The sequence below is a fragment of the Zingiber officinale genome, chromosome 4A (genome assembly GCF_018446385.1).
Source record: "Zingiber officinale cultivar Zhangliang chromosome 4A, Zo_v1.1, whole genome shotgun sequence".
Lineage (NCBI taxonomy): Eukaryota > Viridiplantae > Streptophyta > Magnoliopsida > Zingiberales > Zingiberaceae > Zingiber > Zingiber officinale.
Genome location: NC_055992.1, coordinates 42,780,371 through 42,803,910, shown reverse-complemented (window position 1 = coordinate 42,803,910; position 23,540 = coordinate 42,780,371). Strand labels below are relative to the sequence as shown.

General features: G+C 34.3%; 1 protein-coding gene and 1 pseudogene across 2 annotated transcripts; one reads left to right on the top strand and one right to left on the bottom strand.

The window, feature by feature from the left end:
• The first annotated feature begins 1,358 nt into the window (after window positions 1-1,358).
• LOC121969865 lies at window positions 1,359-6,267 on the top strand. 2 transcript variants are annotated; one of them, XM_042520149.1, is made up of 4 exons: window positions 1,359-1,607; window positions 2,752-2,978; window positions 3,062-3,163; window positions 5,307-6,267. In XM_042520149.1, exons 2-4 carry the CDS (start codon window positions 2,801-2,803, stop codon window positions 6,041-6,043), a joined length of 1,017 nt encoding a protein of 338 aa, XP_042376083.1. In that variant the 5' UTR covers window positions 1,359-1,607; window positions 2,752-2,800; the 3' UTR covers window positions 6,044-6,267. The 2 variants fall into 2 exon arrangements, with proteins under 2 accessions (XP_042376083.1, XP_042376082.1); XM_042520148.1 differs by having other exon boundaries at window positions 1,363-1,607; window positions 3,059-3,163.
• A 124-nt stretch (window positions 6,268-6,391) lies between these two features.
• On the bottom strand, window positions 6,392-17,109 carry LOC121969863 (annotated as a pseudogene).
• Window positions 17,110-23,540: the final 6,431 nt, after the last annotated feature.

The following is a 23,540-nucleotide window of genomic DNA, read 5'->3' as shown; positions in this document are numbered from 1 at the left end:
CATCATAATCTCAAAGCATAACTGGAGGAGGATGAATAAGTTTTAAGGAAAATGCTAGAAAGCAAGCCTGGACATCTTCTTTCCTACACTAGGAGTTAGGACTCGACACTTGAAGTTAAGAGGTGACAACTTAGACTCAGGAGTATGCTCTTTGCACTCGAGACTCTAACTCAGGAGTCTGCACTTTGCAGTCGGAAGTCTACACTCAGGACTCAGATTCAGGAGTTTGCACTTTGTAGTCGAGAGTCGGAAGTCTGCAACTTGGACTCTACAATCGGGAGTTTGTACTTGAGAGTCCAGAGTCTGTATTCGGAAGTCAGGAGTCTGCACTTAGAATTCAGACTCGGAAGTCTACACTCGAAAATTGGGAGTCTACACTCTGAAGTTAGGATTCTGCAACTCGGATTATGCACTCGGGAGTCTGTACTCGGTAGTCAGGAGCTTGCACTTGGGAAGTTGGGAAGTCTGCACCTGGACTTTGTACTTGGGAGTTTGCAATCTGACATAAAAGGTAGTCCAGTTTTCTAGCCAACTCAGCCATTCTAAGCAGCTCTTCCTTCCATGCTTGACAGCCTGAGATTATCAGCCCAGGTCAACTCAACAAATAAATCTAATTTGATTCGTAATTTCAATTTAGACCACTCTATCTCTGATAAGATTGTCCAATACCATTTTCCATACCTTCAACCTCACCTTATACCTACCCAATAAAGATATAAAAATAACCATAAAACTCACTCTGAATGATATGTTAAATACCTACTACCTTGACTAATAAAATAACTTTTTTTTCATTAATCTATTGATAGACTAATTAGAGAAAAGAAATCACATCATACTGGTGGTAAAAGGTGAAGTCATCATCTTATAGTGACACCTTCAAGATGATTCTACACATTCTAAAATCACGAGGAAATATTTAATCTTAATTTAATGACCACCCTAAAAAAAGGACCTGAGATAATCTAAAATAATATTTATACTTATCAAAAATTAAATCATACCTCATGATAAACTTTTCCTAGTACAACTCGACTATATAAATATACATTAATATGCTACAAGTATGGTAAAAGCCACCATTGTATGATTTCTAAGCCGTGTGGAGATTAAATATTTTAATATTATGCCTAATGAGGATAATTAGATATTTTATTATTAGTTTACTTAAATGGAAAATATGAAGAGGGGAGGGAAAAAATGTTCATAATTTTGTGATTATTTTTCCATGCAAGTGAACACTACCGCATAGTTTTAATTGGCATTTTTATCATTTTCTCCCGGTGACAGGCTTTCTTTCCTACCTCTCTATGCGTCCGTCCGCTGGGAATTTGTTTTACGCGGGCATGCCGATGCCGACAGCTAAAACATTAAAAATGACGGCACAGACAAGAGTCCGTCCGTAGCCGAAAAGAGAGAAGAAAGCGACGTTTAATGCGAGGCGAGAGAGAGAGAAGCAAAGCGCCGCCAAATCCAAAGCCGGCGAGATTGGAAACAATCTCATCGTTCGCCACCGCTTCGCTATAGAAGGAAGAGCAGAAAAGCGAATTGCTCGGTCTCGTTAGATCCCGCTTACTCCGCCGTCTGCTCTGTTCTGCATCCACGAGGTAGTATCGTCAATTGCCCTGTTATTTTATTTTTTATTTTATTTCTAGTTTGATGAGATTGTTCTGTATGCTCGATGGATTCGGCTGTTGGATTAATTGTCCAAGAATCTTGTAGAAGATGAGCAAGTTTGCCATTCCAGTGGTTGGGTCTCACTATGGATCTCTCCTTTTTCTTTTTATTTTTTGAAAGATTAGGGTTTTGGCTTGATGATACTTTTTTGATGATGGAATTGAAATTCTGATTTGAGTCATGTGGTGCACTTCGTCTACTGGGTGAATTGACATTAGGAATGATTACAACGTGCTACCACATCTATAAGTTTGACCTTGTTGGTGGTGGTCTGAAACGAAGGTGCTTACAGTGCTTTCCCGAATATTAGGCTGTGTGCTACCACGTCTGGACTTTGTCAGCAGTTTAGATTATTTATAGCAAATTCTTGAGAAATAAATAAGGCCTAGTTCTGAGACTGAGAACCAAACTCCCAGTGAAAATTTTTATCAGGTAGTACAGTTCTTTAATAATTGTCTTTTTTTAAGAAAGAATGATCTATAATGAAAACTGGGAATAATGTGAATAAATCATAGAAATAGAAGGAGATGAACTAACCTATGCGAAGACTTGCATTGTGAGCTGGCTGTTGTAACTTAAGATTTCCCTGTTAGACTAGTGTCAGTTGAAGACTAGTTATGATATCAAACATGAAGTTGTGATAGGAAACTATGTTGCTAAAATTGAACTCACACTGGAATGAATTTTCTTATAAACTAGATCATGATTCACATTGATAAAAGAGAGTAAATCCTTTGTAATTGCAAATAATACAATGGTGGCAGATGGGTATTGCTGTCCAGTATATACATTTTAACTAGATGCTAAATTCTCCTCCTTTTTCCATCCACTAATGCTGACACTCCTTATATGTGTCATTTTGGTGGCTAACATTTTTAATTTTCTTTTATGCTCTAGCTTCCTTTTTCTGATATTTCATTCTTATGCATCTCTACTGTTCTCTGGGTTTGGAAAATTTGTACATATTGAAGTGAAAGTGAAAAAGGTTGTTACCCTTTGCCTGTGTTTCAAGTTATGCTATTCTATAATTTTCCAGACTGGTGTCTTTTCCTCATATGTGGGATTTTGATGCAGCTCAAATCAAACACCTTAGTCACGTTCTTTTCCATCAACCAGTTTAAAGATGAACCCAAAAACTAATGCACCGATACAGAGAGGTCAGAAGTTAAATCATGTGCATCAGGAAGGGATAAACTGGGTTCTTATTGCAGGCAGCGCATTGCTGAGCGCACTAACAATAAAGCTTGGATTTAAGGTAAGGCAAGCCTTTGAAACAAGGAGACAAAATCTTGCAAATCAAGGTTTGAATTATGCCTAGTCTAAGTTGATATTTATTACTTGAACACAGTTAATTTAGTTTTAAGAGTTGTTATTCAAACAGAAGATGCTAGATCTATATCCAAAAAAAGTATGGGAGCTTGCAAGGTGCACAGAAATCTACATAACTTAAATCATGTTGAGGAAGTTTGTAATTTCTGTCTCTCAGGTTTGCTTCCTTTGCCAACTTTAAATTTCATATAGAAGAAAATTTGTAACCAAGGTTTTTTTTTGTTCTGTTTTTTTTTGTCTTGATTGCTTACAATTTTGTAATCTATTTTATTTATGAAGAAGTCAAGGCACAGGGGAAAATCTTGTCTTGCCAATCAGTAACAGAGTTCCGTATATGTTACTCTAGTTTAGCATGTCTATCCCCACAAACTTTTAGAACTTGTGAACATGTAATTGTAGTTAATATACTTTATAATGGTAGCTTTAAATTTCTTAAAGAATATATTTCACATGACACATTATATGAGCTTTAGCTTCAACAGAATAAAGGTATTTTGTTTTTCAAAGAAGTTTTCGCATGCAAAATCACTAAGCATTGTTGGTAAACATAACTGAAGTGAGTTTTTCGAATTGATGGCCATCTGATAGATTATTTCCTTGTTATTAAATCCATTTAGTCAGTGTACAATCGTCTCCAATTCCCATCCCTTCTTGCAAATGATAATAAGTTTTTTGCGGCTTCATGAAAAATAAATTAATTTTTGTCACTTAAGATTTTGTTAACAATGAGTCAATGACAAGGAATGATAATAGATAAGTTTGCGATATAGCTTATGGTAATATTAGCTGCATATGCTTTTCAAAATATTTAGAGATCAATATGACATCTGATTTCAATTTAGTGACATAAAAAACATAATTTCTGAACTTTGACTTGAAGATACTCAGATATCCTTATTGTATTGTCAAAATTTAGTTATATATATATTTTTTCTAGGAAGAAACAGAGTGAGGTGCAAAATGTATCTATAACATGTTTATGTGATCCAAACTTTTTTTGTTGTTAACCTTATTGATTCCAGATGTATCATTTTTTCACCATTCGTGAATACCGTAATTTTAAGTGATGATAAACTATTGTTTTGCATTCCAGTTTTCAGATTTGTCAATCGACTCTATCTCCTTTTGATATTGGTTGTCTCAAGTGTTAAGAGTTGTCTCGTCAATTAAATTATAGTATTTAATATTTTTCTTGTAATCCAAATATAAATTATATGTATATGTAGTGGCGAAATATTGCATCCTATTCATAGCTGCATTAATACTTCATTGATTATATCAAATTTTTAAAAAGTAAATATCTGGAATAATCATCAGTTTTAATGAAAACAACCAACCAATGACCTTTGTATGTAGCATGTTCCACAGCCTGTTTTCTGGGCAAGCATCTGAGGGATGGGCCATGATGACTTCATTTTGGTTGAATGTATTTACATGCCTTTCCCAATTGTTTATTTGCATTACTTTCTTGTTCCTATAATTTATTGTATTTATTTATTTTTTATGTTGAACTGCTGTAAGAAAATTTTTTGGTGGAATTCTAAAACATGCCTTAAAGTAAAAGTCCTACTTGTTTCACCCCGAAGCACAGCAGTAGAGTCTATTAAAACTATAAGGTCCCATTTGAACTATTGTGTAGAGTGTATTAGAAAAGCTTAGCATGCTAATTAGTATCATTTCTGTGGCTACCCACTTTAGTTGTTTTCAAAATTTAGGGGGTTGGGTTTATCACCACTTCTACTGCACATTGATTGACTTGTCTATCTCAGATACTACATTTGGAAGATTTCATCTTGGATGGACTCAGTCACCTTTAAAAATATGCTGAAACTGACACTTACAGATTTTTCTCGAAAGGATTTTTTCCCTTCTGATATTTCTTAGTTCTTACTAGTACTGTATATTTTACTGATATATGACTGAAATAAGTTGCACATAATAGATGCTTCATTAGTTATTTTGATAACGTTCCAAGATTAGAAACACAATCAACTGTTTTAAAAGCCTATAATTATGAGATTGCTCATTCAGTTTTGGTGCTTCAGTGTTTAGCCTAATGACTCATCTATCATGAGGCTAGGTTCCTTAGGTGGAAAACTAGGAGGGTGAGGTGGATGAAAATGTAAAGGATCATATAATTGCACATGAAGCATGAATCTTTTAACACTTTCCTCCTCTTCCCCCTCCTTTCTTTCTATTCAAATAAATATTGCCTAAATGTCTAGTTTTACCTCATAGTGTTGGCAATTATGCAACATAACTAAAGTGGTATTCTCTGCTGTATGATTGATATTCTGCAGTTGTTACCAAGCATCCTAATAGCTTAGTAAAGAATGCTTCAGATGTCTCTCTTCCATTAGTTGAAATCCCATCTGAAGAACCAAATAAAGGTAGCGGAAGTATGTTGTGGATATCATCTCCTGATTGTCTTGAGATGCCTAGGAAGCAGTTGCACCACTCGAACAGCTCGGATTCCCCTTGTGTCTCTGAATCTGGATCTGATGCCTATAGCAAAAGGGAGGTGATACAAAAACTGCGGCAGCAAATTAAGAGACGGGATGAGATGATAATGGAAATGCAGGCCCAAATAACAGAACTTCAGAATTCTCTCAATATTCAATTCTCCCAATCAGCACATATGCAGGCTCAACTAGATTGTACCAGTAGGGATTTGTTCACTTCTGAAAGAGAGATCCAGCAATTGAGAAAGGTCATTGCTAATCATTGTCTGTCAGAGTCTGTCTCCTCTGAGAAACCAGTAGACGCAAAAAATGGCCATCAAGAAATGGCCAATGGGTTCACAAATGGGTACGCTGATAGCATTGATGATATAGAAGTGAACTGTGTCAGAGTAGTGAAAGGTAACATCGAAAGAGAGAGGATAGAGATGTTGAAGAAGCAAGTGCAAGAGCTCAAGGAAGTCATAGACGGGAAGGATTTCTTGCTCCAGAGATACAAGGAGCAGAAGGTCGAGCTATGCTCGAAGATAAAGGAGTTGCAGCAAAAACTCGCTGCACAGGTACCAAATATTTTGTAGGCCTTTCTGGTAGAAGGATCGTGTTTTTCTCAGTTCAGGTTTTGTTGGTATTGCAATTCCTTTCTTCAAATTTGATGTTTGTATATATAGTTGTCTCATGCAGTTGATTGTTTTTTTTTTTTGTGCATTATGCAACTTTGATGACTTTAGGGGACAGAGAGTGAGGTAATATGGTAAGTGGAATGAAAGACTTCACTTTCTAGACAATACATTCATTTGCTATCTGTTTGATTTCTTAATCCTTACAAATTCTCAAAAGCACCAAAAAGGTATAGGTAACAAGTGCATGCTCAACATGATAAACAATCTTAGCCTAGTAAAACTCAAAAATGAGGTTAAAGAGTGGATAGATATGTCTAAGAATACAGGCGAAGTTTCGAGTATTGACGTGTAAATGAACAAGCTTCCTGCAGTTCCTATTCTGAATGTCAATAGCAGGTGAAGTTGCAAGAAAGAACATGATGCATGAATGGATGCAGCATAAGTTGAAGCAGTCATTCTGATGGAGGAGTATCTGGAATATCTGCCAAGACTGCAGAAGAGAGTTCGATATGTGCAATTCGAACAGCGCCAATGAGCCGTTCTGGAAGCTCATCGCTACCTATAGCCTGCAAAAACGCCAAACTGTAAGCTGAAACAATCTTTTCAGGAAGGGTCGTATGAGATTTAAAGTTTTTACCTGTATTAGAAATGCCATATCAACTACCAAGGATGTGATTACACCAAAGACGAGCCCTAACACTCCATTAGCCACTGTCGAAGAACCAATATCCACATCTATCTGCACAATCATCATTCTATCTTTCTTCAAAACCAAATATTGATTACCATATCCATTTTTTTCTACATTGCATTGTATTTTAGGTCTTACTTCCAAGTACTTTTCTCCGCGAATGTAGGTGCAGTCAACTGCTTTACCCAGTAAACACGGCGAGCTCCCAACACTTTGCCGAACAATCCATGAGCCCTGTGTTAGAATTCATTAAAAGGATATTAGATAGATGGTGAAAACTGAGGATTGATAGATAGATTGATAGATAAATAGAGAGATTTAAGTGGAGAGAAGAAACCTTAGGGACAGAGGGTATGAGCTTCAACCTAGTGTTACGAAACTCATCGTCACCATCCACAAAACGCTGTAAGAGTGATCCAGGTTCCACTTGCTTCTTTACATGGTAAAAGACCATGCTGTAATGAGTTGATCCTGGAATCTAAGAGAGCACAAAATTACCTAATTAATTTGAACCCGGAGAATACCGACAAGATGAGTTTGAATGAGTGTTCCTCAAGTAAAGGATCAGTGACCATCCAAGTTCAAACAGAAAGACAGGTCTAAAGTACTCGATTAAGGACTTACTTGAAGGTTTATGACCAAGGAGAATAATCCTTTCTTGGAGGCAACCTATGACAAACCAAGATGTTAAACAAATTTTCTCTAATATGTTTATTATGTCTCTTTTATGATCCAACTTACTTGTGCTGCGCACCCCGGTTGTCGCACGACATGATCCATTCTTTTTGTGCTCTTTAACCAATCAACCGCTACAAGCTTAGTGAGAAAGTTTCCTGCAGGCACCTTAAACCAAAATGCACGAACTCAAAATCTTTCCTAACCTTTTTTCTTCAACAGTTTGATGATGAAATGTACATGACTGTATATTCATCAAATATTTCAAGTAGCAACCTTAGATTTGTCTTTGAAATAATTTTCACCGCGAACTTTGAAATTGTTTCCGTCGGGTATTTGGTAACAATTGCGGCTGTTTTCACCTTCATCCCAATGTAAATTTCCAGAGAAGCAAGATGTGTCAAAAGTGTCTAATGTTTCTACTCCCACTTCTTCGAAACAAAGTGCATAGCAATAAGAGTCGATTCAATTATTCAACAAGAAGAACACACTAAAACAAGTATCGATCTTCGGAGTGCATAGCAATTAAACCTGTTTGTATAATGCCGGTGTTCCCCTGTAACAATAACATTAATTTTGTAAATGAAAATTTAATTTGAATAAAAATCAATCGTATACTACGTGACCAACCTCGTCTTCCATCTCGATTATTTGATTATCCTCATCCTCATCGGTGTCTTCATCCAAAATGATTGAATGTCTACTATCATTAAACACATTACTTAAAGATTGACTAGATTGAATGTTAATTTCCCGTCCTTTCTGTTCCTTGTTAAAACTAGAATCCGAGGTCATATTGACCATGATTGGAATTCTAGGCGTCGTATATATTTCATCTGTTTGTGAAAAGAGTTCACGCATCCCTACCACATACGAATTCACATGATCACAAATATATATAGATTGTGCAATGAAGTATGCATTAAGAATATTTAGCTTGGTGTATATCTAAATGTATACCTGCAACGGTGTTCAACATCTGAAGTAGAGAATGTTGTTGAAACAAAGGTAAATAACCGACGAACCACCCTTTAAGATCTATCTGCATCAGATGTTGGACTTGAGTCCGAGGTCCTCCATTGCGAGATTTAAGGGGTGAAATCTTGAACCCACCACCTAAAGTTATAAATCAATGGGTAAAACACATAGTTTTGCTATAGAAAAATAATTAATTAACAAACATAATGATGCGATATTAGATGCTTGTACTCTCGATGTGGGCTCTCACGCATCCTGGTTGAGGACTGCAATTCTTATGCTCTCTAGAGTGAAATAGCACAACTACAATATCGCATTAAGAACGCGATATAGTTAAGCGATGCACGATAATTATATTCGAAAGCTGAAAGTAGAATTTTTTTAATTTGTTCCTTAACTAAACTTAGTTACTCACCATAGCTTCCATCATCGTTGCGTCGCCAATAACGCACATAACAAAGGTCGCGAGGCCAAACGAACCTACAAAGATTAAAAGTACTTTTTGTTAGTTAGTTTAAGATGATATCATTGGGACAAAAAAAAAAAAACTATCTATCTTAACAACATCTACTATTCCAAATAATAGTCGACTAGAAATGACAAGATCATATTAATTACATTGGAAACCATTGTTGTTGCATCCTATGATATAGAATAGCAGTATGTCCATCAACCTCTTCAACTAGGCAACCATAGTGAAAACTACAGTCCCACCTATATATGCACAATTTTATATATTCTAGATGATTAGAAATACAATTGCTATACATATAGATATATAATCAACAAGAAGGAGAAGTCTCTTAATTACTCGAAGCGGGTGCCTTCCATGCTCATTACGAGCTCAAAAATCGCTTCACATGTGGCTTCAACCACACCAACTGCCTTCATTGCCTTGCTATATCTTCTCGGCTGCATATCGTATGTGTTCAAGTAAGAATTAAAGGTTGAAGGTTTACCTACTATAGCATTGAGATTTAACAATGGGAATGTGAATTAATTAACATGTCTCTATATGTATGTATAGCATACAAGGTAATCAACTTCTAAAAGTTCCTGGAAGATCCGAAGCCCTGCGATTACATATGAAGATACATTTGTCATGTATGTAACAAGGAAGAACAATAAGGTAAACAAGTAAAACTAACTAGCTACTTACCGTTCTGACACTTGACTAGTTGCCAACGTTTTTTTGGAGAGAGTTGATCGCGTGTCCAATCTGGTACTGAATCAGGAGGCCCTGCACAAGTAAAGAAACTAGGGTTGGTCAAATTGAATTGCATTATGAAGAGTTAGTTCATGCTTAATTATGATATAATATGAAGGCCAATCACCGTTTTCCATGGTGCTTGCTCGATGCAAAGGTCGACTATTCTCATCTTCATCTTTAGGGCTAAATTAAAGGATTAATTAGAACAATGAGTATTCATTTGGATGAATGTATTTTAATATCAATATCTATACAATAGCTGAAAAGAATAAAATCAAAAAGTCTAAAAATTATTAATGGAGAAGCATATAGTGTATATATACATAAACATTTGAGATTCAATAACTATAAGTATTTTGTTTATACACATAGCCCTATCTCATTCTTTTAGTATAATCAAATTAGGGTTTTCTGTGAAAGTGTTGTTCAGCTAGACCTAACCAAGTATTATATAACACCTCTTGCTGATTCTAGACTCATGACACTTGGCTATTGTCAATGGCCATATAAAAAGTTAAGCTTTCATAGTGCATATTTTAGGTCAATGCGACCTCTCGAGTTAAGAAAATTTTGTCTAATTGTTGATGTGACTGACCATTATAGAGAGATAAGGAGCATCACCTCATGATTAGTAATTGAGGTTTGCATTATGTTTCATGATAGAGATTGTAGCATTTGTATTGTTTTTATTTTATATTATTTGCTATTATTCTTTTCAAACTCCAAGTATTGACAATTCTTATATTATACCCAAGATTGCATGAGATAACACATTGCTTTGTGGCAATCACTACTACTGATTTAAAGTTTTTTTAATAGCAATTTTCATTTTTTTTTGATTTCATATACATTTATGACCTTGCACCAATTGCATTTATGAGTAATAACTTGTAAATTTTATCTTGTTGTAATAATTTGTTCTCATAATTCATATTGTGACAATAAATTATCTCCTTTTTTTTTTTTTGATAATTTAGGTATCTAAGCCTTCGGACCAATTAGTTCTGTGGGTGGACGATCCAACCCTACAAACCGACCTGTTAGGCAAATCCGAAAGTACAAGAAACTCATCTAATAGTCAATGTCTTAGATTTTTTATCCCACGAGAGGAAAAATCATCTCTTCCTAATGATTGTGTTGTATAAGGATATGTTGTGACCCCACAGGTCATCCGAGTTGGTATGTGGTGGGATGCTTGCCACATGAGGTCGCGGGGTCGAAACTCAAGGTAATCGGGGCGTAAATCCCCGGTCCCTGTGCAACTCACCCCACTTGCCACATGCTCGCTCAGGATGCTGTGATTTACCTCCCTCGTGATGACCTTGGGTTAGGTGCGGCGGGGGCGCTGGGGACGAGCGATTTCGCCTTTTTCCCACATGTATAAGGATATGTTGCAATCATTGCCTAGCATCTCTATAACATAGTTAAATAGCTAAAACACATGCCGATGAAATTATGTACAATATAATGAGACGAGATCACTTGGGGAGTGACATATTATGCCAACTTTGATCATAACAATTGTAGAATTTTTTATAAGAAGACATATGACATGGTATGTTATCTTTGATTATTAGATTGTAGAATTTGCTATAAGACAAATGCACCTATATATTGTCTTTTCCCAATGAACTCAAGTAGGGGTTTCTCTTTCTCAATGGCCATGGAAGAGAAAATTTCTTTTAGCTATGGTTCTTTTGATGATTCACAATCATGACACTTAAGGTATGATCAACTAAAAGTACAAAGATCTTAATCTACTCAAGCAAAAGAATATAGTTATCAGACTTCTTTCTATTACAAGAACAACTCAGGTCGTATTTATGACAAAATGCGTCGACTTCTATTTTCAAAATTTTTTTGTAGGGCTAGTTCACATTTTAGATTATTGTATGCCTATATATGGTCTTGTGAGAACTGCATGCTACAAATAAAGGATATTGAATTTGTTTTTGTTGATAATTTTACAAGAATGTTATTACTATATATAATTTTGTCTAAACATTCCTTTTTATTTTTTTTATTTTTCTTCTATTTAAAATTCTTATAGTAAAATAAAGAAACCACAAGATTAAGACAATGACAATGATTAATCATATCGAATATATCATTAGCGGATTAGTTTACACAACATTCATAGAGTATTGCAAAGGAAAACGTATTTAGAGACAATGCACTGAATGAAAAATTCAAAATAAAATAGAATAGTTGAAGGAAGAACAACATGATCAAATAAAAAGTTTTCCTAGGTCATTTTTGGTTGCAACAGTGGTAACATCAGTCTACATCTTCAATCAATCGCCAACAAAACTTATGAGAAATCAAACACCAAATAAAGCTTGTTGCAAAAAGAAATTGATAGTTGATCATCTAAAGCTATTCAGTTGAAATATTCATTATGATATTTTAATTACAAAAAACGATAAGTATGATAAACAACAATAACAATCAAACTTTATCTCATTAGGTGGGGTCGACTATATGGATTCTTCTATATCATTGCGCTCTATCCCCCTACTATATCGTCATCTATATGTAAATAAATTTTATTTTATTATTGCTAATCAAGTCTTTTTGATCTTCCTCTTCCTCGTTTGATGTGCGTATTTGTCATTATTTCACATCGTCTAACTGGGATATTTATTATTTGTCTAAGTATATATCTGTATTATCTTAATCGTGTCTCTCGGAATTTTTTTCAATAGATACAATTCTGACTTTCTCTCTAATATTCTCATTATTGAAAAATTGTTGATACAATTGTCCTCTAATCAAGGTTGATTAGTTTGACTAAGCCCGAGTGGGTTGAAGCTTGAGTTTCAATGTTTGGATAATATGTGAGAAGAGGTCAAATAGGTTAAGATTGATCGGATATTTGACGATATATAAGATGAGAGTTAAGTAGGTCATAGAAGACTGGATACTTGACTAGAAAACTCCAACTGGAGGTTAGAAAAGGTAAAGTCCTAACTCGAGAGCTAAACAAGGGAAAAATCCTAGCTGAAGGTTAGACAAAGGAAAGTACAAGTGAGTCAAGGAGAACCGTATGTTGACAATGGAAAGTCAAAGTGGGTCAAGGAGAACCGTACGTTGGCAAAGGAAAGTCAAAATGGGTTAAGGAGAACTGCACGTTGGCAAAGAAAAGTTCAAGTGGGTTAAGGAGGATCACACGTTGATAAATGAAAGTCCAAGTGGATCAAGGAGATCGATTGAGACTATCTTAATCGATTAGGTAATCAATTGGGAGAAGAAGAAAAGAGTCGTTGTGAGGTTTGGACGACTAGATTTGTTCAGATCTGACATGGCAATCGATTAGGGGTAAGACCAATCTATTGGAAGCCCTAATTCATTTGATATAAAGGTTTTCGTGAATATTCAAAGACATGTCTTCTTCTCCGCTCTTCATAGCCAATTCTTGAAGCTTCTTAGAAACAAGTGTTACCATACTTTCCAAGTATCAAGAGGCAATCCACAATAACAAGAGATCAAGAGCAAATGCCATTTATTTCCTTGTTCTTGTTGTATTTCTTGTTGTATATCTCGTATTTGCTTGTATGAGATTTCTCCACCTTCTAGAAGAAGGTTTTCATAGTGTACTATGAGCGAGGAGAGTGGATCGTTAGATTAATCACATCAAAGAGGTGAATACCAAGTAAAATCAAGGGTGTTAGCATTACTTCAAGGTTTCCGCTGCAAATCATCATCAACGAAGCGATTGAAGCTAATCACTCCCCCTCTAGATTTTGAAGTGTCCTAATACTCATTTCTTATTGTGTCCATCCTAGTATATTCATACACCCACTTTAACATCCTCATCTCTACAACTTTCATATTTTGTTCATGTGCTCGAGTCATAGCCAAGCATTCAACGTCATATAACATAATAGGTCTAACCGTCGTTTTATAGAATTTTCCTTTAAATTTTAGAGATATTTTATAATCATATAAAACACTTGACCTTAACCTCCATTTTAACTATATATTATGTTTGTATTCTATCTAAGACATTTCTTTCAATCTCTCTATCATTTAAAAAAAAATAATCCTAAATACTTAAAGCTCTCAGTTAGAGATAACTTATCATCTCCTATCTTAATAATTATTTTATTACATCTAACATTATTAAATTTAAATTCTATATATTTTATTTTTTTAAGTATGTTAAAAAAAAAAGGAGAAAAAAAATAATTTTCTTCATTTCTTATAGCGATGGATAAGTCAAACTGTTATAACTTCTTTGGTCATGACAATAACAAGCATGTTGTCCTAAGAAAAGTTGTTTTTGTGAAAGGTAAATTTGACTTGAATTAATCTCAAGTGTTAACCTATTTAAAAATTCCTAACGACTCAAAAAATTCAAATATTCCCTTAGTTAGAAAGTCAAATTGACTTAATTTGCATGAATATAAAACTACAGCATTCGATTATGAATTCTAGAAATCAAATATATCCGATCCTAACATGTTAAAATATTATAAATAGAAAACTTACAAAGCGTCGAACTACATAATAAAATATGCATTTCAAAACTTTTAATTAAATTACTAATGTTCAATCACTTACTGTCTGTCTTGACTTGAGGAAGAATTACTACTCTCAATGTTCATTCGAGGATCGTGAGAAGCAAAGCTTTGATTTCCACCATTCGTGATCATTAAACCTTGTTGCTATTGTAAATAATAATAATAATAAAATTATGCAAACAAAGAGATCATGCACAAAACATTACATTTATTTATCCATGAAGAAGGTAAAATTCTTAAAGACAAATAAAAATTATTGTACCTGATCAATAATAGACTCAATCTTCTCTTTCCAATTGAGAGCATCTTGAATGTTATATGCTGCCATCTATATATCATTGAAGCCAATGCATTATAAGTTGCTATTCAAATTTGATATTTAGGAGGATTTCTCCATCTTAGATAAGAAGAAAATTCAATCACAGTGAATCAGAAATAGCAAATGATTATAGATATTCATGAACTAATAATTAGATCCAATATCTAGGAAATGACCTAGAATGAGCTTTGTGATCCTCATAATCACTAAATTCACTCCCTTCTCATTATTCATTCGAAATTATTTTTCATGAAATAAATCATCAATATGATATAATACAAATTTCACACACCCTCCTCTTAATGCTAAGTTTTTTAGTTCACAAAAGATTAATATAGGAATTATTATGATCCTATACTAACTCAAGTTTGGTGATCAAGAATATATAGATTTGAGAGTCAGTCACATCATGTTATCAATGTCGTTTCATCACAAATGTGGAATGATAACTAAAAAAATCTTGTAACAATGTTTATTATAACTTGTTTACATCTTTTCTTATAAAAACTATAAAATTTAAATTTTGATATGATATATGACTAGTATTTTTTTTTAAATTTTAAAATATAGCTTGTGGTTGTTTACATGACCATAGTCCATATAATATAAAGTCTTTGATAGGTGAATTATGTTTTGAAACTACCATATGATATATATAGTTGCAAGAGTTCATATGGGAACCTCAATAAGAAACACAATTCAATTTAGCTGCTCATAGGATTTGATAATTTATTTTTGTATATTGTATTTTTTTTTTTTAAAATAGTGTACAACAGTACAATAACTTGATTTTATCATAATTGAAAAGGAAAATGACGACTATTTTAAGGGATTTTCTTACTAGTTTTGTTGTTTCTTACTTTTACATTCATATAATGTTAATTTGCATATTGTAACTTTATTTACTCTAATAAAGTTCAACAAAAATGTTAGCATTGTAACTTATTATCTTATAAGACACTTTTCCTACTGAAAAATATTACCTACTTATGAAAAATTTAAAACACAAAGTCAGAGAGATATCGATAATCACGTACCATCATGCGATCATGCTTCTCCTTTTTATTGTAAATACATAAAACATAGACCATCTGCCAAAGAAACTTGGTGATTAACATAATAACAAAACAAACCCTTTGAAAAGAATATTGCATTAATAACTTATGGTAATAGAGTACTTTGAAAAGTATATTACACTATGACAATTCATTGTTGAAGTAAATGTTTCAAATTTCCATATCAAGATAACTAAATCAAAGAAAACTAAAAAAACAAGGATTAATAATGTTAATTGAATTATCTTAGCATAAATTGTATACTATGATATCGATATACCAAATGCCACTAAATTTGTAATCCAATTTATGTTCAATTTAATAAAAGTAGTATAAGATTAAATTATGACAACTATTGAAATATATATACCTGTGTGTATGTGACAATATTGATAGATCATTCATAGAAATTCCTCAAGGAGCTATAAAACTACATAGTTGGATTTTAAGATCATGTTATGTGTGTGTGTGACACTAGTGATATAAAAATTCTTCAAGGAGCTAAAAATTAAAGGTGCATTATAAAATGTTTTTGAAATAAAAATAATATATTTTATGCAATAAGATATTGTATTATAGCTTTCAACCACTGTTAGTTTTTATTATCTATTTATTTTTGTTCAGTAGACCATGCGAGTTAGAGTCATTTCCATCACAATTGAGAGAAAAAAATATTCTTTGTGCTACTTAATCATGAAATGCTTAATTATGATTTTCTTCAAGAATATTAATTATATGACCAATGATTATAATAGTTTGTCTGGTCAATGTTAAATAAATTTTGTTGCATTGTTGTCCTTTATCACATTTACACAAGAACAAAAATTTTACTTTGTAAATGATAGGGGGTTGAAAGTTAGAAGAGTAAAAATATTGATTATTGCCATTGAAATTTTAGAGGCTAGGTTAATTTGATGAAGTAAATGTTTATGGGTAACAATCTACAAATTAAAAATTTGTGATGACGATGTAATATCAAAGTTTTATTATGAATTTATGTGAACAATTTAGAACTCAATATAAAATAAACCAATTACATGAAAGAAAAATTAAAGATATCTTTAATATGATGCAAAACAACTTTATTATGATAAGAAAAACTTACTTGACCCTGTTGTGTTTTCAAACCCCTATCTTCCACTCTACAATTTCCGTCAATAACAAGAATTTGGAGTGGAACCTACAACATATGAAAAAAAAGAAACACTTTAAAGTTGGGAAAAGTTACAAGAAGAGAAATGATAGTTCTTTGTGACTAATTTGATTTGAAAGAAAAAAAAAACTTAAGATATTTAAAAAACTGTTTAGTTATTTGTGTTTTACAAAGATGATATGAAAAAAAATATCAATATACATTAGAGAAACCATCAAAAGACAAAAGGCAAAACAAAGAAGAAATTGACATTAATCAACACACTAAGTGGAAGGAGCATACCATTGTATTCGTCGGCTTTTTCTTATAATAAGCAAGTTGTGTCTGCCCAAGGACAAAGTACCGCATATGTATGAATGACTTTCCTATTTTTCTCCGGCCATATCTCACCATCCAACCCTCATACACCACCTTTTCCATGCCTCCTTCCTTGCAACCTCTAATCTTTAAGGGATTCTTATCAGCTCAAGCTATTCAAGGCTCAAATTTTATCCTATCAACATCTCTACACTTTGTTAACTATTTTTTCCCAATAGATCTCCTAATTCAATTAAACCTTTTCAATGGATCACCTTCTTCCTTGCAACCTTTAACCTTTTTTCCAATATATGACCTAAATTCAAAGGCCCCGACAATCTAGTGTTTCTAGTTTCCTCACCACCACATTCCGAATTTCGATGGGCTCTTTAGATCTAAAATACATGGGTATCATCAATTAGTGAATGGTTGATCGATGAGAGAGGAGAGAAAAATGAAAATATTTGGAGGTTCAACTTAGAAGAAGGACCGAAGACATCGTTATATTAGTTTAGTGTTTATTTATTCTAGTTTTATTTACTTATCCATTCAAATATGGAGACTTGCATATTTGGCCTCACAAGCCAGAATATCATCAATAGAAATATTGGTCCAAAATTTTCAAATATTTAGTTTCATTAAATTAATTATTTTTAGAATGGTATAGAAGATTTTAAAGAAATAAAACAAAAGATACATACATTGTAACAATAAAGTTATTATGCTCATCCTAGGCGACCCTCACAATCTGATCCAGGTTATGTGAAGAGAGGTAAATTGTGATGCACAAGTCTCGTATCTTTCGTTGAGATATGTACATGAACAATACTACAATATGACTTTCTTCCTAATCTACTTTTATAAATTGATTCTCACAACATGCTATATGCCTCACAAAATATGTTCATTTTTTTTTTCTTTATTAACTATTGACTATCTATTGTTCATATAAGAGCTGAATTTATCAATAAATCATAAATATTATTTTGTATACTTACCTCTAGATTTCATGGATCTTTGTAGTTGCACATGCCAAGGCTAATCTTAGAGAGTTTGTTTCATTATGGAGGCCCTATTAGAATACAAAAATAAATAAAATAATGTGTAAAGAGAATAACTACTATTGATAATGAAAAGAATTGTATGAATGAATAATCTAATATTTTAGGTTTCAAAGAGTGTTATGTACCAATATGGTTGTCCAAGTGTATGAGAGTGTTGAGAATCTCTAGAAAATTATAATTCAATTCTATTATTTATTTACGCCTATATTTATTCATCTTCGGAATCTCTATGAAATTTATAATTTTTAAAATATTAAGGCATGTCTATTATTTATTTATGTATATATTTATTCATGTGTTTAATAAATATTTTCATACATTTTTTACTATTTAAATATTTGGATATGATAGTGAACTTTTTATTTAGCTTAAAAAATTAAATATTTTCATGATTAGAATTTTTATTTTATGATATGTTATTTTATGGTAAAATATCTTCAAATTTCAATATCAAATAACATACATATAAAACATAATATTAATAAAATGGCTCTTAACTCTACTAATTTTATTATAGCATAAGATCTAAGATTTGAAGAGTAATTAAAAAACTTAAAATTTTAACTTTGTAGGATTATTTTGACATTGATTTTTTTTAGTAAAATAGGAGAATTTATAAATTTAATAAATATCTTGAAAATATTATTTTTATGTAAGTATTCTGAAAATAATAATATAAAAAATAATAATTTTCTTACCAATGCTATTTAGCCTTAAAGATGTAATGAATTGGATATTCTTGGAATATTTAGATCATTTTATACTTATCTTTATTAATAATATTAGTATATTCTCAGTCAGAATGAGCAAGAATAACCCAATAGGATTTTAGAAATATTAAGGAAGGAACACTTATATACAAAGTTTAGTAAATATGCTTTTGAACTTATAACCATGGGATTTCTATATCGCATAGTCTCTAGTAAAGGAATTTCAGTAGACCCCTAGAAGATTGAAATATTTGTAAGATAGTAACAACCAAAGTCAGTGCAGAAAATTCATAATTTTTTAGGACTAGATGGTTATAAGAGATTTATTGAAGGATTTTCTAGCATTGTTGCAACTTTGATCTGATCGACTACAAAATGGGTCAAGTTTACTTAGTTTGAGGCTTGTGAAGCAAGATTCTAAGAGCTCAAGCAGAGATTGGTGAGTGCTCCAGTGTTAGTAATTTCATTTAGAGAGGATGAATTTGCTCTTTACACAGATGCATCTATTCAGGGATTAGGAGCAGTTTTGATGCCATATGATCGAGTGGTATCCTATGCTTCTAGATAGCTAAAGGATTGTGAGAAAAATTATCTCGTACATGATTTAGAATTAGCAACCATTATTTTTGCCCTTAAGATTTGGAGACATTACCTCTATGATAGTAACGACACGGCCGACGGTCGACGGTCGACGACCCGAGGGTCGCTAAATGGGCCAAGAGGTCATCTCACTTGGTTACCAGGATTCATAAACTCTAATACTTAAGCCTGGAGGTTTAGAGTTCGAATCCTGGGGGAGGCAAAAAATCCACTGGCCAGGGGTGGAAAGTCCTAGTGAGTAACCGCACGGCCAAGGGTCGTCGGTCGACGACATGAGAGGTCGCTAAATGGGCCGACGACATAAGGGCCGACGGTCGACGACAGGAGAGGTCGCCAAATGAGCCGCCAAATGGGCCAAGAGGGCCGGGTCGTTACAATGATGTTACCTTTAAGATATTCATTGATCACAAGAATTTAAAGTATCTTTTCACACAAAAGGAGTTTAGACATTAAAGATGGATAATGTTTTTAAAAGACTATGATTGTACTGTTAACTATCATCCTGGGAAAGCTAATGTAGTAGCAGATGCATTGAGCAAGAAATCCAGAGGAGTATTGACATATTACAGGGTGACAATTACTAAGATAGTCAAATAATTTTCAGAGTTAGATTTAGCTAAGTCAGGCAAATACAACATGATATACTAGTCTTATTGATCGCATAGTCTCCATTAGTTTAGCGGATCAAGGAAAGCTAGATGGAAAATTAGTATCTTAGGACTATATCTAGTGAATTGGAGTTAGGCCCAAAGTCAGAATTTTCTCGTGATGTGGATGAATCTCTTCAATTTTGATATATGTTGTGCAATTTTGAGATACCCTTGTTAAGGAACATCTCCTTCAAGAAGCATATCGATCAAAATTTGCAGTCCATCCTGGTAGTACTTGTATGTATCAAGATTTGAAGTAATCTTATTGGTGGAAAGGTATGAAATGAGATATTGTGGAATTTATAGCTCGATGTCTAGTTTGCCAACAAAATAAGGTAGAACATCAAAGACCAACCAGGTTACTTCAGAAAATTGCATTGCTAGAATAGAAGTGGGAACATATCACTATGGATTTTATCATAAGATTACCAAGGATCTGGAAGAGACATGATTGATTTGGATGATTATTGATCGATTAACCAAATCATCATATTCCCTACTGATTTTTATTACAGACTAGTTGGATATAAGTGAATGAAAAAAGGTGAAAAGTAAAGATGCTTCATTGTAAATGAAATTTTAGTCCCATATTAGAAGTTTTAAGGTAAGTTTGTTGGTTTATATTGTATCACAAGCATGGTAGTTGTGAACAAATACATGACTCTCTTATGTGTGGGTGCACATAGGTGTAAATCTAATGTTCGAAGTTGTACTGAACCATGTTGACTTGTGTGGGAGCATGACTTATGCACGTTAAATACCGGACCGATTGGGGCAAAATATACTTAAGTTTTACCATGTGAATAATTCTTTTACTTGCTATTGATGTGTAATTGGATGAATTAATCACTATTAATTAAGAATCTATAACCAGTTGAGTGACAATGGTCGACAACTTACATTTTGATCTCAAGTAAAGGCATTAATGGCCATTAATCATCCATTGATTGTTGCTTCTTCTAGGATCTCCTATATAAGGAGGCTATAACAGAAGAAGAAAGAAAGCTATTGAAAGTAATACTAAAAGAAACTCCTCCACATTCGTTCCCCCGTTCATTCTCTCTATCGTGCACTTACAAGGCAACACTACTCGTAAGAGCATTCATAACCTCGTATTGTATCATAGGAAATGGACGCCCATCAACAACTCTTTCTTCCAACTCAGCCTTTGCACTAGGTAGCTCGGCCTCGACAACTCAACTTGGCCTCAACACCTCAGCTTAGCCTCGGCACTTGGCAGCTCATCCTCAACAACTCAGACTCAACAGACACTACCAACTTGGATTTGGTACGAGTACTCGACTCGACTGATTCAGGATTACTAGAACTTGGTAGGAGCATTCGGTAGATCGACCCACTCTATTATTTGACCAACTTGGGACTCAGGTGACTTGGTAGCTCAGCCAACTCTACAACTCGACATCACTCTCCAACTCAGACTCGACTTCCTACATGAGTTTGAGAGCACTCGACGGACTTAGACTCGGTGACATGACTTCACTTGGGTGCACTTTCCAGACTCAGCCTTGGGCAACTCAGCTTGGCCTCAGCTTAGCTCAAACTTGGGTAGCTTAGCTCAACCTTAGCTCAGATTAGACTCAGGTAGCTTAGCTCAGACTCGAGTAGCTCAACTCGGCCTCAACTCAGCGTAGACTCGGATAGCTCAACTTGGCCAAGTCTTCCAAGCATCCCAACTTTCCAAGCAGCTCTTCCTTTTTGCTTGGCAACATTAGATTATCAGCTCATGCTATCTCAACAAGTCTGAACTTTGAGTTTATTTCAATTCAGAAACTCTCCATGTAATCTCCAACAGGCAATTTTCATTGTGAAAGATTGTCTAACGGTCTTAAAAAAGATTCATTTCTATTGAGATGACCATGGAAATATTGAGGTGCAATAGACTGATCACATGAAGGCTCTCTCTACCTCAATTGGAAATATTCCAATCAATAATGGGGAAAGGCCAGAGAAGTTCAATGAGTTGAACTTTAAAAAGATGGTAGTAGAAAATGCTCTTCTATTTTACCACACTAAATCTGACTCGATTCTTGATAGAGGAATCTCTCAGGTATGCTGAGGATGCTGATGGTAAGACTATTAGTGCAATGGAGGCATGAACTTAGTTTTAGCACCTATGACAAAACTACATCCTCAACAACCTTACCGACTTGCTATATGATATGTATAGCACAAAGATAATGACTAAGGAGCCATGGGAGTTTCTCGACAAGAAGTACAAGACGAAGGATGCATGAATTAAGAAATTCATTATGGGTCAATTCCTGGACTACAAGATGGTTGACTCTAAGATGGTGATCAGCTAAGTCCAGGAGCTTCTGGTAATTTTGCATGAGATTCACTTAGAAGACATGGTGTTGAATGAGACCTTCTCTAGGTGGCAACAATCATTTAAAAACTACCTCTTGGTTGGAAGGATTTTAAGAACTACCTGAAGCATAAGCAAAAGGAGATAAAAGTGGAAGAACTTATTGTTAGTCTTCGAATTGAGGAAGACAATAAGAGTTCCAAGTGAAAGTTGTTCTCTCAGGCTATTGTAAAATCCAACATGGTCTAGCATAGTCAAAACTCAAAATGAAAGAATCCCAAGTCTTCCAAAATGGGGCTCAAAGGAGACATAAGTAAAAAGAAGTTATCTGAGAAGTGCTTTAACTATGACCAAGTAAGTCATAAATCTTTAGAGTATAGAAAGCCAAAGAAAAAGAAGGAGGTCAACCTGAACGAGGGATCAAAAATGGATGACATCTGCTCTATGATCTCCAAATTGAACTTGATGGTTCAAACTTATGGGAATAGTGGATCAATGCCGGTGCAGCTAGACATATATGTTGCAACAAGGTGTTACTCCATAACTTTGAAGAAATCAAAGATGGGAAAAATTTATTCATGGGGAACTTAGCAATCTCGGACATCATAGGCCAAGAAAAAGTGGTACTGAAGATGACCTTGTGTTGGTGCGGGAAGCATCCGATGATCGAACCAGTATTTTGATAATGACAAAGGATTCAAAGTTAAGGTTATGTTGTGATCTAACAGTTTGAATGAGCTTGCAGGAAAGTCCTAAGTGTACTTAGGCAAAAGTCCTAACTGAGCTTAGGCAGGTGGAAAATCCTAGGGGTGGTAATTCTAGGTCATAGGGGTGGTAACCCTATGCGGAAAGTCTTGGTGGGTCGAGGGCTTTAGGCAAAAGTCCTAGGGGGTGGTAACCCTAGGTGGAAAGTCCTGGTGTCGCGAACCAGGTGGAAGACTGGACGGGTTGGGGAGCGGGCGTCCAGCAGAAAGTCCAGAAGCATCGAGCATTAAGCGAAAGTCCAGTCGATCTGGAGGATCGCACTGACAATAGGTAACTCTCCTGAGAGGAGTAGGTGAGGACGCATTCCCCGTAGAGGAAACAGTAGGCGTCGGGTCGACCTAGGGTTTCCGGTTGGAAATCCGAAGTCAGACCCGGACAGTTCAGAGACTGTCAAACACCTTCTTTATCATATTTATGTGTGCTAACCTTGTCTTGCAGG